The sequence below is a fragment of the Kryptolebias marmoratus genome, linkage group LG21, assembly GCF_001649575.2.
Source record: "Kryptolebias marmoratus isolate JLee-2015 linkage group LG21, ASM164957v2, whole genome shotgun sequence".
Classification (NCBI taxonomy): domain Eukaryota; kingdom Metazoa; phylum Chordata; class Actinopteri; order Cyprinodontiformes; family Rivulidae; genus Kryptolebias; species Kryptolebias marmoratus.
In genome coordinates, this window is record NC_051450.1 from 7,552,233 (window position 1) to 7,569,724 (window position 17,492).

The 17,492-nt window shown below is 37.6% G+C and overlaps 1 protein-coding gene across 1 annotated transcript in view; it reads right to left on the reverse strand.

The window, feature by feature from the left end:
- Nucleotides 1-17,492, reverse strand: part of abcd3a (ATP-binding cassette, sub-family D (ALD), member 3a) — a 33,791-nt gene that overhangs the window by 14,301 nt on the left and 1,998 nt on the right. Inside the window, exons 2-13 of the mRNA XM_017414143.3 lie at nucleotides 15,505-15,541; nucleotides 15,293-15,391; nucleotides 13,150-13,238; nucleotides 11,879-11,948; nucleotides 10,149-10,246; nucleotides 9,297-9,420; nucleotides 8,758-8,814; nucleotides 4,493-4,635; nucleotides 4,267-4,336; nucleotides 3,015-3,084; nucleotides 2,789-2,886; nucleotides 545-636 (exon numbers count right to left, since the gene is read on the reverse strand). Coding sequence (XP_017269632.1) covers nucleotides 545-636; nucleotides 2,789-2,886; nucleotides 3,015-3,084; nucleotides 4,267-4,336; nucleotides 4,493-4,635; nucleotides 8,758-8,814; nucleotides 9,297-9,420; nucleotides 10,149-10,246; nucleotides 11,879-11,948; nucleotides 13,150-13,238; nucleotides 15,293-15,391; nucleotides 15,505-15,541 — 1,047 coding nt within the window. The remainder of the gene's footprint in view (nucleotides 1-544; nucleotides 637-2,788; nucleotides 2,887-3,014; nucleotides 3,085-4,266; nucleotides 4,337-4,492; nucleotides 4,636-8,757; nucleotides 8,815-9,296; nucleotides 9,421-10,148; nucleotides 10,247-11,878; nucleotides 11,949-13,149; nucleotides 13,239-15,292; nucleotides 15,392-15,504; nucleotides 15,542-17,492) is intronic.

Consider the following 17,492-nt stretch of genomic DNA (forward strand, 5'->3'; position numbering starts at 1 on the left):
AGACCTGTAGAGACTCTGATCAAAATTTAAAAAGATCCCTGATTCAGGGTAATTCAAAGTAGTGTCTAAATTGCAAGTATCTGTAAAAGTCATCTTTCTCCAACCCAGAATCTTTTTGTTGAGCCTCAAAGCTCTTAAATGCCCCCTTGTGGATAAATTAATATCAGGAAGTTAAACCTTTTGAGACCTATTTCTTAAATCTGTCATCTGTTTTGTTTGGTGCAAAGTCTGAGTCATGGGGGCACCATCTCAAGAATTTTCATGAGTCATCTGATTGACAAGTTTTTATTACAATCCTCCAGGACTGAAGAATATCTAACCTCAGATCCTGAGACCTAATCTCATCTTGAAAACAGGAGAGTTTATCACAGTTGAGGTAGTGCATGTTCTCTATGATGGAAAAGGCAATAGTGATTCCTTTCAGGAGTGTACATTTCAATAAAAAGAGACTGAATTGTCTTCAAAAACATGCTATAAAATGGTTCGTATTACATTGTTTTTGTTTATGTCATAGTTTTCACATTTTTTTTTCTGAAAAACTCACCCAGAAAGACGGGTCATCTCTCTTCCAGCCAGAACAATCCTGCCCAGAGCCTGGGACATCCTCAGGAGCATCCTGCCACTCTGGTAGTAGTCCTAGCAGCCAAACAACTGATTCTGTTAGTTAAACCTTGAAATATGACTACAGTCTGCTAATTTTATATTTGTTTTTGAGGAGAGACATTTTATTTTATTTTATTTTTTTAAATATAACAGAGATGTCACTATTACTACTGCTGCCTACATGATATCACATATTGCTTAATAATGATTATATTACAGCCATATTAGTATAAAAACACTTAATATATTTTTTTATAGTTATTTAAATTTTAATGCACAGATATAAACAGACTGAGGACACAAGTTAACATGTTGACTGACAATGTTTAAAATTAGGGCGTCATCTATTTCCTGGACTCAGGACAAATTTTAAATCAAGATGTAAGTAGTCTTTTTTCTTTCTTACTTTTATCCCCTCTTTATTATACATTTTTTAAAGATTTTAAATCAACAATTAAGAACAAACACATGGGTGTGTGTAATAACAAGAAATAAATAGATAAATAAAATGGCTTTAAAAATTTAGATCTACAAATACACATATTATTGCATACATGCTACAGAAACGTTTAAATATACACATAAAAACATCCCTGTGGTGCTCAGTTCAGAATGATCTGATAATCTGTACCTTTACAGGACAGAAAGGGGATCCAGCTTTAACAGCTAAAGTCAGCCCGATTGTTTCTGGTCTCAGAAAATAAAGGACCTCTCTAATCCGGCTTGTATTTGTAGGTGGAGCTGCAGATTTCCAGCTCAGCTGTATCAGCCTCCTGGCCAGCAGTAGTGTAAATGCTATTAAGTCCTTTTTAGCAGGGGAAACATCAATATATATAAAATTGCCCCTCTGATTGAGGAAAGAGGTTGCGGAAACACTTCAAAATCAAAGGGGTTAGGAAGAGGCGAGAATTCTAGGGATGAACTTTGGACATCCAGCTTCTTGAGAGACTCTGAGGTCTAATGGCATGGTCTCCCTCAGCCACTCCTTGCAGACTCGCTCCATTTATCCCAAGACTCGACATTTATTCAGATATTGTTCTGAGGATGTAGAGGTTCTGATAACTCTTCTTACTCACAGCCATGCCAAGCGATGGACAGACTATGGGTTAGTGGAGGCTGGCCAATAAGGGGCGCAACACTCACATTAAGACGTAAAAAAATAAATAAAAATAAATAATAAAATAAAAAGTTTTCTGAACATATGTATATATATTTTTAGTTGCGCCCAGAGCTGCTGAATGCAGCTGTGTTTACATTTCACCGCTTCCCGCCGCCGGAGCGTGGGACTCCCGCCACAGGCTGACGTCACATCCGTCTGTCATAAAGTTCGCCTGATTGAAAAGTCGAGCCGCGGGTGAGCTACCTTTAATTCAATAAGTTCATTACGTGACTAAGTTACATAAACAAGGCAATAAATAAGTTCATAGTTAATTATTAGTTTAAAAAAATTTATGCTAAAAAACTTAAAATGTTTGAATCTTAATCGGAGTGAGACAGCCGATCTTAGTTACATTGTACGTGCAGAATACGTGACGTAGTGAGTGCTCTCACCATAAAACAAGCTTTGACGTATTTTCTCCGGTAAAGTTTTGAAAAATAAGGGAGAAAACAGGTCTTATAAACGCTAAATGTGCCCAACAGGCTTGTGCCTTGGGAGACCTCTGTCTTTGTAAGTATTGGTGTTCAGGAAGCACTTGTGCATTTATATGTACATTATAATGTTGCTTCTGTTGTTTTAATTCATGTAAATACACAGGTGTGATACCTTAGTTAGTATATGTTTTTGGTATATGTCTATTTTTAACATTTTTTTTAAAAAGGATATTTAGCATCAAGCAGACCTTTTTAAAATGGGGATTAAGCAACAACAAAAACTGACTGTAGAGGACATTATAGACATGATTCACCATGAGCAGCTTGTTTAATGATACTGTAGGGCAGTTCTTCACATAAACATGTCCGAACCACTTATAGAGCTGAAGTTTTATATTTGGTAGACTGGTATGTTGTCTACCTTAGAAACAAGGTGCGTTCCTTTAAGGAAAATAAGGATTTCAAAGCTGTTTTATACCGTTCTTATCAGTTCCATAGGATTACACCCAAGTGACAGACTAAACCTAAACTACAGCACCAAATCAATTTATTTATACTAAAGTAATTGTGCCTGTTGTTGCCTTTTTCTCACCTCGAGCAGCTCAGAGTGTGTGCTGTGAAGGTGCCGAGGGTCAGACAGATTGAGAAATGGCCGACTAACCACCAGGTATCCCACCACGGTGGCTATATCTGCAAGGGAACAGTAATTCAGCAAATCAGAAAAAAGGAAATCACGCTTTTAGTTTGAAAATGTTCTATAAATGAAGAAGCAATACAGGATATGTCTGGCCCAACGCTTTTGTGTTTCTTCAACTTACACTTTGCAATAATGCTGTCCACAAACCCCATGGAGAAGCGAAAGAAGATGAAGTTATGCAAGTGGTCCACCTGGGAGTAGAAAGAAATGTTTATTAAAATATAGATTAAAATCCATACAATGTTCTAAACCTGAAAATGTGTTTTCATTTTAAAAAGTTTATTTCTGTTTTTGGTTCTCACCATTGTGAAACAAGTTATGTACTTGATGTACAACAGAATAAAGTTAACCAGTTAGCAATAATATTACAACTGTGACACCATCAGAGTTTTAAAAACGCTTTAAGAAAATTACTTTTAAAAATATTCTACTTTTTGTTGCTTTTCTCTGGTTGTAAATTCTTGTCCAGTATCTTTGTGAATGTTAGTTAATGTGTGCCGCCCGCAGTCAGGCTGCTGCTCTTCCTCAGTTTGTCCAACAAACTGTTTATGTGGAACAGTTGAGTCCTTCAGCTAGGACCAAAACTTAAAACTTGGTCTCAGTTGAAGGAAAACATAGGACACAAATAAAGAATGGTACCTAAACATTCTCCAAGAACAACTTTTCCCAACCATCCAAGAACAGTGTGGTGATCAACAACGCAATGGAGCAATGTGCCATAAGGCAAAGGTCAGAACTAGGTCCATGGTCAGGAACCTCCACAGAACTTAATCCAATTGAGAACTTGAAGTCAATCCTCAAAAGGAGGGTGGAAAAACAAAATCCTACCAATTCTGACCAACTCTGGGCATTATTAGAATGGTCTGCCATCAGTCAGGATTTGGCCCAGAAGCTGATTGACAGCATGGCCAAGATGAATTACAGTGGTCTTAAAAAGAGCAGCAAGTGTTTGTAAGATGGTACAGTCAAAGAGACAAAATGTTTCTTCTGAGAAATCAGAAGACATTTACATTAAATATGAAAACAGACAAAAGAGCAGAATTTACTGTGAATTGTTAGCAGAAAAGGCCAGTGTCTGAAGATCTGTTGGCCCCTATATGCAGCTTTCTGGTAGCTATACTTGGGTGTGACGTCACCTGGACATTACTTTATTTGTAGAGTGTTCACACATGAGGAAATGGTCAGGGGTCCCAGGGGTTTCTGAATCTTTTAACAACTTCCAAAGGTTAGAGGTCCAACAAACACACAGCTGACCAAAGTCTAACCAGATAAAAAACACTCAGAAACTGTGGATTTGAACAAACATGATTTATTATAAAAGACCTAAACAACAAATCAACATTGTTTGACAAACATTACTAAATTTTACTTACCAGTTTCTTAAATGTGGAGTGAATGGTCTGCTTTTCCCTCAAGTTGCCATTGTAAAAGGCAATCTCCTCACTAAAGGGAAAATATAGCTGTGACATGAACTAAAGCCACTTTCACACACAAATATGGAAATTTCTTTATACTTCTGTGGTCAGATTCTAGCCCTGCAGTGCACATGTAGTAAACAGCTTATATTTTTATGAGCCGAAATGATGCTGCTTGGTTTACCTGTTGGTGATAAGGCGAGAGTTGACATAGCGGTACTCTCCCTCATAGCGCTGCTCAGACACAGTCATCTTGCCGATGGGCCGCCTCAGTCTGGTCAAAAACAGTCCTGAGATCAGCAGGTAGGACATCATGATGGCTGGACCCTGTTTAGGAAAGGAATACAGTTAACCACTTGATTGAAGGATGTGCTTGCAAAACTGGGATGAAATAAAACAATTGTCCCTGTAGAAATTCTAATTATTGAAAAAGAGGAGAGAAAGATGTGATTATTCTGTCTAGAAAAAAATGCAACATTAATAGAATAATTTTTCAACTAAAAAGCAGACATTTATATTGAATTTTTAATTTCACTGCAACATTTAAAATTGGAAACAAGTTCCCATCTCATACCACATTATTAACAGTTCCTAAACATTTGTTCAGTTTAGAGTTTGACTCATTTTGAATAAATATAGTCTGTTGTGTCGTGTCTGCTCTCCTGCAGCTAACAGGAAGTGATCTTTGTAGTTCTATAAGTACTTAAAAGTAAAACAAATGTCTTCCCACTGTAATGGGAAAAATACTGTTTTCAGTGATTCTTGCTGCATGTGACCACCATGTTTTAGTTTAGTTAGAAATGCCTTTATTCTTATCCCTATAGGGTGCCAGGATGTATCTGTTATCTGGTCCTTTTGTTTCCCCCTGACCCCTCCTGACTGTATGGAAATTTACCAGTATGTGCCTCCTTAATTACCTCCCCTTGTGATCAGCTATCTGACCCTTCTGTTCCCCCCTGACCCCTCCTCGTCCTACAATGGTATAAGAAGGGGGAGCTATCCGTAATGCTTCAGACTCACTCTGTTGACTCACCTCAGCACAGTGATTCTCAGCTATATAGCATAAATAAATTATCCTAAGACAAAACTCTTCGTTGTCCTCTTTGTTAAAGAAAATTCCACAACACCACATTTATTCAAACCTGGAAATACTACGGACCAATTCCATATTTTTCAAACTTTGAGACTGCATAGGAACCCTGTTAGTTGGGGCCTTGTGAGTATCCCCACACCCACCTGACACCTCTCTTCCTGAGCAACTCCAGACCAGGACAGAATCCAGTCCTTCCCCAGGAGTTGGGTTCTAGGGCCTAAATCGTGCGTGTGAAAATGAGCCCAACTATATCTCGCTGGTATTGCTCTACCTCAGACACAAGCTCTGGCTTCTTTCCTGCCAGTGAAGTGATGTTTCATGTGCCTGGAGCCAGTTTCTGTCACCAGGAATCACAGCACCTGACCTTGGTGGCTCTCTTAGCAAGTGCTGGGCCCAACAGGATGTGGCTTCCTGTCATGTTTTCAGAGGCTGGCCCAGCTGAGCCCCAGATCATCCTCCCAGGCCTGGCTCCAGGAGGGTGCCCCCGTTTCTCTGACCAGGGTGACGTATCCTGATGAATGTGGTCTTTGTTTGTTAAGGTCTCTGTTGAACAACCAACCATCCTAATTCTTTTTCTACTGTTTGCTCTCCATGTGTGTGTGTAAGTGAGTGAGTCAATCTCTTTTTGTCGTGTTGTTCTTGTCTTTGACTTCCCCCACTCCAGTCAGTCAAGATGGTCAACAATCCAGACTTTATCACCAGGAGGGTTCTTAAATGACATTTATGGCTGCAAAGCCTAGGTGACAAGCATTTTGTCATCTTTACAAGTCTATGAGTCCCTCTGAAGTAAGCTAGGAGCAGATTAAACTAATTTTAACCACAAGGACTGAGCCTGTCAACTATTTGTGCACTTAGATTGACCTCCCAATCAGTTAGCACAAGATGTTTAGGAACTTTTAATCATTAATTGGCAAAACTAGTGCCCAGATCCAGTATGTTTTTAACTTAGCTGTCAACTTTGTGTTATATGAACAATCATGGGGATAAGACAGTCCACCCTCTGCCAGGTTGGGCTGCAACTACATTGATTTGTAAAATCAGTCTTAATTTTTTTGATTAGTCACTGGTTATTTTAATTCGTCTCTGCTTCTTATGAGTACACCTCCTGTTCAGAGTGCAGAAACTCCTTATTTCATTTACTGCTCCTGACAGCTCATATTTGCAAACAGACCTGAATGATGTTCGTTTAACAATCCTCCATTAGACCTCGTTTAAACTGAAATAAATATTTCTGTACAAACATCATCTAAAAAGGAGGCAACACGATGCACTAACCTTACTTCTAAAGCTTCCTCAAAGCATTTCAGGAGGGGGTTTCAGAGTATTGCAGCGGTGCTGCTGTAGAAAAAAAGCTGCTTTGTACAATCTGCATTGTATTTGTTTGTTTTAAATGAAATTCTCACACATGTCTAAAAGTCTTGGTTTTGATTTTATTCATTTCCTAGCTCTGCCGGTCTTCTCCTCATGTCTGTCTTTGTCAGAAGACTGTGTGAAGTCTTGGCAAACAGCAGCGACAATACTGCCTCCATTACGACCAGAGCTGTTTATTAACAGTTCTGTGTCCACAATAAAAATCACCATTGGCTAGTCAACTACAGTAACTGATTGTTTCAGTCCTACTTTCAAGTCAAGTGTTTTACAGATCAAGATATAATAAAACTGATTTGATTTTTACTAGGTTCTAAAATGATTTAAATCTAACCTCACATGAACAAAAGCACACGTTTGATTCCAATTATGTGTAAATTACATGCTTCCATCCTCCATAAAATCAATAGGTCCCGTTCAAGGATAACTTTATTCATTTTTACATTTGGTATTTTTAATAAAAACTGCCTACATCTGAGTTTTTAACTTGCAGTTTCAATGAAAGATTTACCAGAGAAACAATCAATACTGTGGAAGTGCAGTTTACCAATGACACAACTCAAAGAACAGGATGAACCTGCGAGGATTTCAAGGTGACACATGGAAGAAACCAATCTAAACAGTCCAACAAGTGGGATTATCAGTTCAGAGCTGAACAGCAGGTACTAGTTAATCTAAGTGATATTTAGCAACACATTACCAGCTGGGTTTAAACATTATCAGGTAGAAGGCCAATGTTGTCTGGCTTTGTTGACTTTTTCTAAAACATTTTTATTGCTTTTTGCTTTTATTTTATTTTAAGATTTTTTTGTGAAGGCCTTAGTAAAATGGTGCAAGATGACAGTTCAGCATCGTGGAGTGTATCGACATTATGTTGTTTAAGTAACTTCACCATTTTTATTAAAGATGCCAAACCAACTAAAAAAAGTTTACTTTTTTGTGATCATACAGTAAAATAATTTGACAATTAATGAACAAATGCTGTATATGCTTTTGTGCAGCTTTACTTACAATTTGTTAAAAGTATTACTCAAAAACTTCCAATACAGTTGCATTTACATTTGGATTCTCTTTCAGAGACTAAACATCACTTAATTTACCATTTATTTGTCTAATGTTTGATTGATTAGCTTCTCCAGTGACTCAGTTGTAAAGGCCTGTTAAATTCCCTCCTGTTTCTTAGAGGACTTTGTTGCCATAATTATTGTTATTTCCAAACTACCTTGCTGTGCAATGTAACTCAACTTTGGGGCTCTAAAATGCTAAAATTAGGAGCTCAGCACATAGCTGCCATCTTGCCTCTCACCTCACCGGAAGTCAACATCACCTAATTTACAAACGATTATTTCTTTTTACTGTTACAGAGATTTGGATCAGTAATGACAAAGATATGTGGTCTTGAACTGTTTAATGGGTTTCTGTCTGCCGGCAGAATTAAGTGTGTGACATACCGTATTTTCCGCACTATAGGGCACACTGGATTATAAGACACACTGTCAATGAATGGTCCATTTTCAAACTTTTGTCATTTATAAGGCGCACCGAACTATAAGGTGCACCAAGCGAAACAAAACAGCTCCCTGTCTTTTCGGAGAATACTGCACCGACGTAAAACGATGTAAGCGTCAAGTATAAACGCCTCCACTGCTCGCTCAAGTCCACGCACCATGCACAGAGCCCTGCGCGACACTACAAAGCACGACTGAGCCTTAATGCTGCAAGTGGTGCGGCTTTGTAGTTTACCAAAATCGTACTTAAACATTACAGCTTCTTACATATATAAGGCACTCCAGATTATAAGGCGTACTGTCATTTTTTGAAAAAACTGAAGGCTTTTATGTGCGCCTCATAGTCCGGAAAATACGGTATATAAAAAACAAGAGAAGTTCAAATCTTTCAGCACCATGATGTGGTTTAAAGAAACTTTAGCTCGTACAAATAGTAGTTTCCTGTGATTTCAACAAACATTTAAAAAGCAATCCACTTACTTGAGCACCAATGGCACTTGTCAACTTGAAGATGTACAGACCGATATCTAACAGAGGCTGGAGAGCAAACAGAACAATGAGTTATTTCATGATTCTCTAAATCAGACGAAAAAATAAAAACCTAGAATTCCTTGAAGGAGTCTATAACATCCGCTGTCACTCAGTTTTAAACTAAGATCATCTTTTAATGAGAAATGTAGGAGTTGTTTCCATTCTGGACCAAAATTGTAAATGACATTATTTGCAAACTCATGATATTGCAAGACCTTAGAAGATGCGTTAGCGCTTGGTGTACATACTGTGGATGACTCTCAGCTACTACCACATCAAATATCTCACAAACCACTGGATGGGTTTAAATGAAACTGTCAGAAAATAATAATTGGATGTACATCTACAACTGATTAGCTTCTGGAATCAACCCAATTCAAGATGGCTGCCACAGCTAATCGACCATAGCAAACACAAAAATAGCTATAACTTTGAAATTTGTGGTAGTAGTTGAGAGTCTACTTTGCAGGATAAGGTAATAGTTGTACCTTGCTGAGGTTGGAGTAAAGATCCACCACACTGTTGCAGAACTTCTCCACATCCTGTGTCAGTAGCTGGTCAGCATTAGCTATCCGGTTGTCGAGGTTTCCCATTTTGTAATAAGTGAACCCTCTGAAGTAACAAAGTAAAGACTCAGAAACCAAGAGAAACAGTTTTTGTCACTCCATCATCTTTTTCCAATACACAGAAGTTATTTTTCTACAGCTTCTGGTAAAATTGTTCAAGACAAAAATCACGTTTTGATTCATGAGCTGCTAATAAATGAGGGTAAGAACATTTTATTATCCTTTTGATTGCTGCTCGTCTTCTCCTGTCTTTAAGAGTGTCGGATGTTGCTTCTGCGTCATATTTAGTACTTTGCTGAACTTCATTTCAAAAGGGACAATGTACAACTCAAACATAAATGTTCCCATATGATGCGCTGTACCAGATTATAGCAAAAGTCGATTCGCATCTGCCGTCCCTTGACAAGTTACAAAAATGGATAAACAATGCAATACTAAAATAAATGTGACACTAAAATAAAATCCATTTAGCAATAAAAGTAAAAATATAGAGGCTTTATAACAAATGTAAACAATAACTGCACAATAGTTACTGTATATACTTCCTTCCTTGTCTTGTTGATCGCTCAAAGCATTTGAAGGTATGAAATATTCTTTTTTTTTTTTTTTACTTAACATTTTGAAATCCATTGGCTAGTTTTAGCAAACTGCAAATAAAAAACAGCAACCAGTAACAAAAAACTAGGTTTTTAGGAGACAGCAAATCATAATCACAGAATTACAAACTCAGTTATGGGTTAAAATAATAAAATAAATTAAGACAGCTGGACTTACTGAAGGTACTGGTCATACAGCTTCTTTGTGAGTCGCTCACGAAACCTCAGCTTTAACTCATTCAGGCCCAACTTTAGAAAGTTGTTCACCAAAGCAATCTGAAATGAGGCAGTCACACACACAGCATACATATTTTAACATTAGGCTTTGAATAAACCAGGACACGTCCATAGTGCTCCATTGTTTACTTCTGTCTTTAGCAACAAAAAGAAAAAACATTTCTATTTAACATAGCACTGTTAGCTTTGACATTTTAAATGTGTTAATCAAAAAGTAAATTCACAATTTGAAAAACATTATTTGTAGATGGTGTGGACTGCTCTGTGGAGGGTTTTCACCACACCTGTCTCTGTGCTAATTCAGAGCCAGGTGCTGTCTTAGTGGCCAAAATCGGAAAAAGAAATGATGCTGAGGCACCAAATCCAGGACTGTGACATTGCAGCAGTTCTTTCAGTCTTTCATCGGGGGCTGGGGTATAGAAACCACCAACCAATGGAAATGTTAAAAACTACCACTCTAGTGTAGAGATGAGCCTGTTTAATTCAAACAACACAGAATTTCAACATTAGTAAAAAAAAACAAACAAAGCAGAACTGTTCTGTTTGAAACGGAGCAGTAAGAAATATAACTTCATTAAATCTTCTTCTGTGCCTTTATATCAAGACTGTTCATGTTTCTATGTGCCGGTCCACACATCATTCAACATTATTGTATGTTATATAAACTCTTAATGTATTTTTTAACCTCTGTCTCAAAGTTCAACATAAAATAACTTGTTCAAATTCCCTTTTTCTTCCACACACAAACAAATATAAATATTATACACACATACATACAAGTGGACACATGGCCCATAAGTACATCAGTTTCTCCTTAGCTAGATACTGTTTGAATATATAGGTTATTTAAACTTAATTAAACTCAGACTGTTTCATGGTTTTACCTCACAGATACCAAAGGTTTTCGTTGTTCTGGAAGTTAAAATGATCAGATTAGTTTTCCTTTTTATATCATAGCTTTCATTTCTATCTAAAAAAGTTTTCTTGTATATTTCAATTTTTCTCACCAGATAGAAAAACAATAACACAAGTCTGCATCTCACTGGGCTGCAGGTCTTAGAGACTAGTAGGCGACTTAAAATGGTGAGAAAAGGCAGAAATATTCTGTTGCAGACTCACTGAATTCTGAGTGTTTGCCACCAAGTAACCAGCGAGCCGTGCATCTGTGTTTTGAGCAGCCACTCTTTGAAAATTACACCCTATTAATAATTATTATTTATCATTAGTGTGGTTTTAGGACCTGGACTTGTTGTCTGTCAGAAGACAGCTCCTATTCTGGTATCAAAATACAGTTTTAGCAATTTTAAAGCAGATTAGAGACGCCCACACCAAAACTTATGGTTTGAGGTGCCCTCTATTTGACTGCCAAGAGCGTCTTGATTGTCTAAAATCATTATCTTTATTTTTAGAGATGAGCTGTTGCACAAATCTTTTGAACATGTTCAGAATTTGAGCAACAAGACTGCAATAATGCTCAGTGTAGGTTTTCTGTCTGACTTTATGAGTCTTTCCCTGAGCTGCGACTGAACCCATAAACTTTAGAAACATACACCCCCCTTTCAAAGATGGGTCAAAGTAGGAAGAAAGACCAAAAAGAAAAAAAGAATGCTTGCAATTCCCATCAACCTTACATGCGTACCAACAGGAGAAAATATCATTGGGAACACTTACAAGAGGCATGAATTTGACAAAGCTGAGCAAGAAGATCTTGAAATCTTTTGTTGAGCGACCGATGATTGCACTGCAAGTCAAACAAACACAAAGATCAACAAACACTGCCAAAAGAGCCGGACAGAAAATGCAGATTAAACATCTTTTTATACACTTCTGCTAGACAGGGAAGAAAAAAGGACCTGAGATGAGAGTTTTGAGAAGAGTTTAACATATTTGAGAAAGTATTGGCTAGGTGCTTGTATGGTGTCACATTTCTTTTTAAAAACTTAAAAACCACCAGTTTAAATTTCTGCTAAAAGTTTACATCCAAAACCAACAGCGGCGTGCGCTCACAGTACACACCAAAATATAGTTTTTCAGGATATCCAGCACCTGGTCAATTTGTAGAAGCTATTTAACTGTCTCTGTTGTCTCTTATGACGTGTTCATCTTAGAGGATCTGTCGGATGAGTCTTGTCCCCGACAACTCCTTCTGAATGTCTGTAGCTTTTTCAAACAAAAATGAAACGCACTTCTCCAGCTCAAGAGTCCTTCACACGAGTGATGTACAACCAGTATTCCCCTGGCTGTGTAAGCAAGCACAGACTGTAGGTATTTCTAACCGTGAAGCTGCAAACACACCAGAAACGCCACACTGCAGCATGTCTGTGAATGTGTCAGCTAATGCACTAAAGCAGATAGGATGTGAACAGCTGAGGTGCGCTGTAATACTACATTACAACTTTAAAATATTAGGTTAATCATTTTATTTCTTACAAGAACAGCCAATCTCTTAAGCAATAGATTGCTAGGAAATATATATATTTTTTGCCATTGTCTTTATAATGATGAGTTTTTGGGGTCGTATCTCTGGCTATTTCTCAACCTCAAAAATTAATCTTTGCTCATCCATTTTTAAACTTTTGATATGAAACTGTGTTACAACTAAACAAGAGAAGAATTGTCAATAAAAGCACAAAAAAGAGCTGCTCTGGGAATCCAGTTGTCCAAGCGGGAAGTTAGTTCACATCAAAATGTTTTTATTTATTTTTTTTTTTCAGAAGTGGCTATCCCTTAAATAAATAATTAAAACAGTGTTGAAAATTTTTAGTGTAAGCATCCAATAGTTTGATGTGCATCATACTCCGCCTGTATGTTTTGGCCTTAAATTTTCAGAGAGTCCTTAAAGCTGTTTGGTCTGACCTCGTATGGAGTGAATGTACAGCATGAAGGTGAGAACAGATTTCAGGCCATGGAGGGTAAATAAAATCATTTTTTTTCCCCCTCACCTTTCAATCATGGTGCCGTTTTGGATCATCCATACATCACAGTAGGTCCTGGCCACCAACATGGCAGCGATAAGAATAAGATAGGCAGTCTGTTATGAAGACACAGCCAAAGAAAACATTTAGACACCAGAGGACACTGCAGATTATAAAATCCATATCATTCTGACCTTAACTCCACTCAGATCAACTCATATGATAAGTCCTACTTCGCTGTGACCTTTGCTTATGAAGCTGACGTTTCTGTGTCAAAGGTTTCTTTATCTGGAGGATTTAATAAATCCAGTTGTTTTCCAACTTCAGTACTTTGGAGTCAATGAAAATTATTTTTAATATAAGTGCAGGTTCACACACCTGATTTGAATCAATGGGTGATTAACAGGCTTCTGCAGAACATGAAGAGGTCATTTAACCAGGTGTGTTGGAGCAGGGAAAGAAGTAAAACATGCAGGATAGTGGCAACTCGAGGACCAGGGTTGGACACCCCTGGACTAGACCCCTGGTGTATTTTTAGCAGCACTATGCAGACACTGGGTAAATATTAGGAGTGTAATGACAGCATGTACCACATGAGATTAAAAAAGGCCACGAGATTTCTTGTCCAGTAAAAACTATCCTTAAAAAAAATAAAAAATAAAAATCCTCTGACTTGTCATGAGATTAGGCACGGCTGGTCCTTAAGGGCAAGTGGGGCACCGCCCTTCTTAAAAATAAATAAATAAATCGCTCCAAAATGTAGTTCCTCCTAATAATTAATGTGATTACTTGGAAGTGGTCTGGAGCCCTTGTGTATCCACATGTTCGGCAGTCTGTCTCTATCCTCGATGTAGTCCTCAAACTGAACTGAGGTGACCCCACACAGGCGGCTGAGCGGATGTCTCAAGGTTAAAAAAACAACCAGCCTGCTCAGCTGCGGCTGATTAAAGATAATAAAAAGAGCTATTCTTGGGAGGATTCTGAAAATACTACTTTCTTTTTCACTTAAATGTTTTATTAAACCGTTAATCAGAAGCCTTTTTAATAAAAAGGTCTGTTTGTTGGGAAATTATTAATTAAAGTGGATTACAGGTCGCTGTATGGGTGAGTTTATCTTACTTAATGTTTGTTTTAAATATTTGGACCGCAGCTGTGGGTCACTGTAAGCTATAAAGGGCTGTTAATCACAGAGCAGCGGTGTTATGTAACATTATGTTCACCTGATTAAACAGAGCTGATGTCCGGATTTTGTCTGAGCGACTGAGTTGTGGAAACTCTCAGGACATCAGAGTGAAACTCCTGTGTGTGGTTTATTATTATTATTATTTTGGATTACAGAGAAGCGCTGCTCACACTAATGAACAGCGCAATGATTTACCAGCTGCGTGGAGAGAAGCGAGGGGACTCTCACTGATTTACCTCCACCTCAAAGTTTGATCGATTTTTTTCCTCTCAACTAAAACGAGGTTCAAACTGTATTTTCTCAGGTTGAAAGATGACAAATCATCATGTCGAACTCGTCTGTTCTGCTTTAAATAAATGCATGACAGGCTCTTCTTCTCAGCGTGTAGCTGCCTTGAAGAACAAGCTGTGTGGTCCTAGATCCTGACATGTTTGTTCAAACTGCTGCCACACAAACGATTTTAAGTGGAGGGGACACTTTCAGTGATAACTTCACCAGACAAAGTCACCATGCAGAGTTTTCAAGGGGGTTGCAATACATTTTTTAAATCAAGAGAAATCCCCGTGGCATTTTAGTCTCAGGAGCTCTAATGGTGTGAGGTCTTGAAGGAATAAGCAGTGGCGTGGCTCTGTAAGAGTTTTCTTTTTTTTTTTAATGAACCAGTTAAAATTTGCTACTAGCACCTGCCCTCACCTAGCATAAAAAACACTAATACTGATTTGGTCAAAAGGGGACATTTGGGGGGCAGTATTTAGCCAACATCTCACCTGAGACAGTCATGGCTGCTGCTTCTCATTAAACAAGTGCACACAATGAGCTCTAACCCATTAATATTAACAACATGTATTGAAGAACACATCAAACTACAATGTTTCTCAGCTAGGGCAGAATATTTGTTAACTATAACTCTTCCTGATTAATAAACAGTAACGATGGCGACATCTAAATAAAATTTTAAAAAAATTACATCACGACAGGTTGACTTACCTCCATGCAAAAAACCCGTGGCACCATGATCCGCAGAATCCGAAGGATCCGGAGGAAGAAAACCTTATCTACCGCTGCCTTGTCTTTTTTTCCTTCTTTCTGTTTAAAAAATCAAAACAAACAATAACCAAAAAAAAACCCCACTCATTTAATTGCAGCTAATTATTGTTGTCAAATTGGAAAGAAACTTGAAACAAGCAAGTTTAACTTACTTCTGTGTTCAGCAGGAGCTGAGACGCTCCTTTTATACTGTGTAGAAAAACAATAAGTCAAACTGGTTTGTTTAAGATGATCTGTTTCCACATCAAGACTGAACAAAAAAAAAAGTGTTAGCTGAGCTGGCAAATACTTACATGTAACACTTTTTAAATGTATCATTTAGAGAAATTCTCCACATAATATGAAGTGTTATTTAATTTTTTTTTTAATAGAGAGAATGAAAAAGAAACCATATCAGATAAAAGTATCAATATAGATTCCCGGTTTGGGTTTTATTGTTTTTACATCATAAATCCTAAATTATTCCCCCTCCCTCAGTTTGCTACCTTTATGTGTTGGCAGAGCTGAGTACACCTGTGATTCTGGTAATCATTTCACCTGATTTCCTGTATTGGTTCACATGTTTTCTTTGTCTAATAATTGTCCCTGATGCTCCACTGAGTAAAGTAACTACTCTGCTAGGTACATCATGTTTCTCTCTGTATGTCCCAATATTTATATATCACCAGGTCGCCAGCAGCATCAAGCATGGGACAGAGACAAGAGAGGATCAAGTTGTTTCTCTTGAATTATTTGCCAATATCTGCTCTTTTAATGACTCATTAGTATTTTGTTTAACTGCGTATCAGTTCATGGTACTGTTTATGTATGTGTGAGTATCTGGGATTATTGGAAAGTGAGTGAGCATGTGAATGCAGCATCAGCTAAAAGCTAAGACATACAAATCACCGTTTATTAGAACCAAGTCTACTACCTTGTGAAAATTATTAAAAAATTGTTTTTTATTTTATTTGATTTCTGCTAACCTTTGAAAATGCTCTGAACAATGCCGTCCACTTACATATGCATGGTAAAATATGTAACCCAGCTGAAAGTTTTGGAGTAATATCCAGCATCAGTGTGTGTATATATATATATATATATATATATATATATATATATATATATATATATATATATATATATATATATATATATATATATAATCTGAAACTTAAACTCATGTTTTAGGGCATAGTGCACAAAAAAGTGGTTTGAAAAGAGTTCAAGACACAAGTGGCCCAACAAAGAACCAGCTGTTTTTAATGCTCCAGTGTATGATTTTCTTTTAGGCAGGTCAGAAGAACCTACTGGTTAATATACACCTCAGAAGGCCCAAAAAAAGTCTTCTGCTTCAAAGAATCAACAACAAGTCAGTTTCTCAAACTAGATTGCCAATCTCATAAATACCTGTTTTTGTACAAAGTCTTAATTTTATTGAACATTGGAGTGTATGCCAACAGTTTGAGCTTACTAATAACCTAATGTTTTATTAAACTTGTGAAAAACTTAGGGTTTTTAATTTGAAACAAAGCTGAAAACACACCCATCTGTCCCGCCATTACGAGCAGCTTCTTGTCTCCACTGGATGGGTAACATTTAAACCTCAGTCTTTCACACATCATTAAATGGGACCACAAGTTTTAATCTTTAGAGCTAAAAGCGCCCTTTTCTAGTTAATGTTTTCCGAGATGCCTTGACCTTTTATCTCTTGACCGTTTACCTCTTGACCTCTCAACTTCTTGGTATTCTTTCAAACTGTTCCTGGAAAAGTAAATTGATTTTACTTTCTCTCTTGTATTTTGAGCGTGATTCTGAATATTTCTCAGTTCAGCATGTTCAGTGCACTGCCTCAGAAAGACATTAAAAATATTTAAATAGTTTGCACTTAAAATACAGTATAAGCCTTGTTTTGGTTTCTGAAAGTACTTTTAATTAAATACTCAGTGTAACTCCTATAATATCTTTTTTTCTCTAGAACCTTCCATCCATCCATCCATCCATCCATTATCTTCCGCTTATCTGGGGTCGGGTCGCGGGGGCAGCAGCCTAAGCAGGGAGACCCAGACTTCCCTCTCCCCAGCCACTTGGGCCAGCTCCTCCGGGGGAATCCCAAGGTGTTCCCAGGCCAGCCGAGAAACATAGTCCCTCCAGCGTGTCC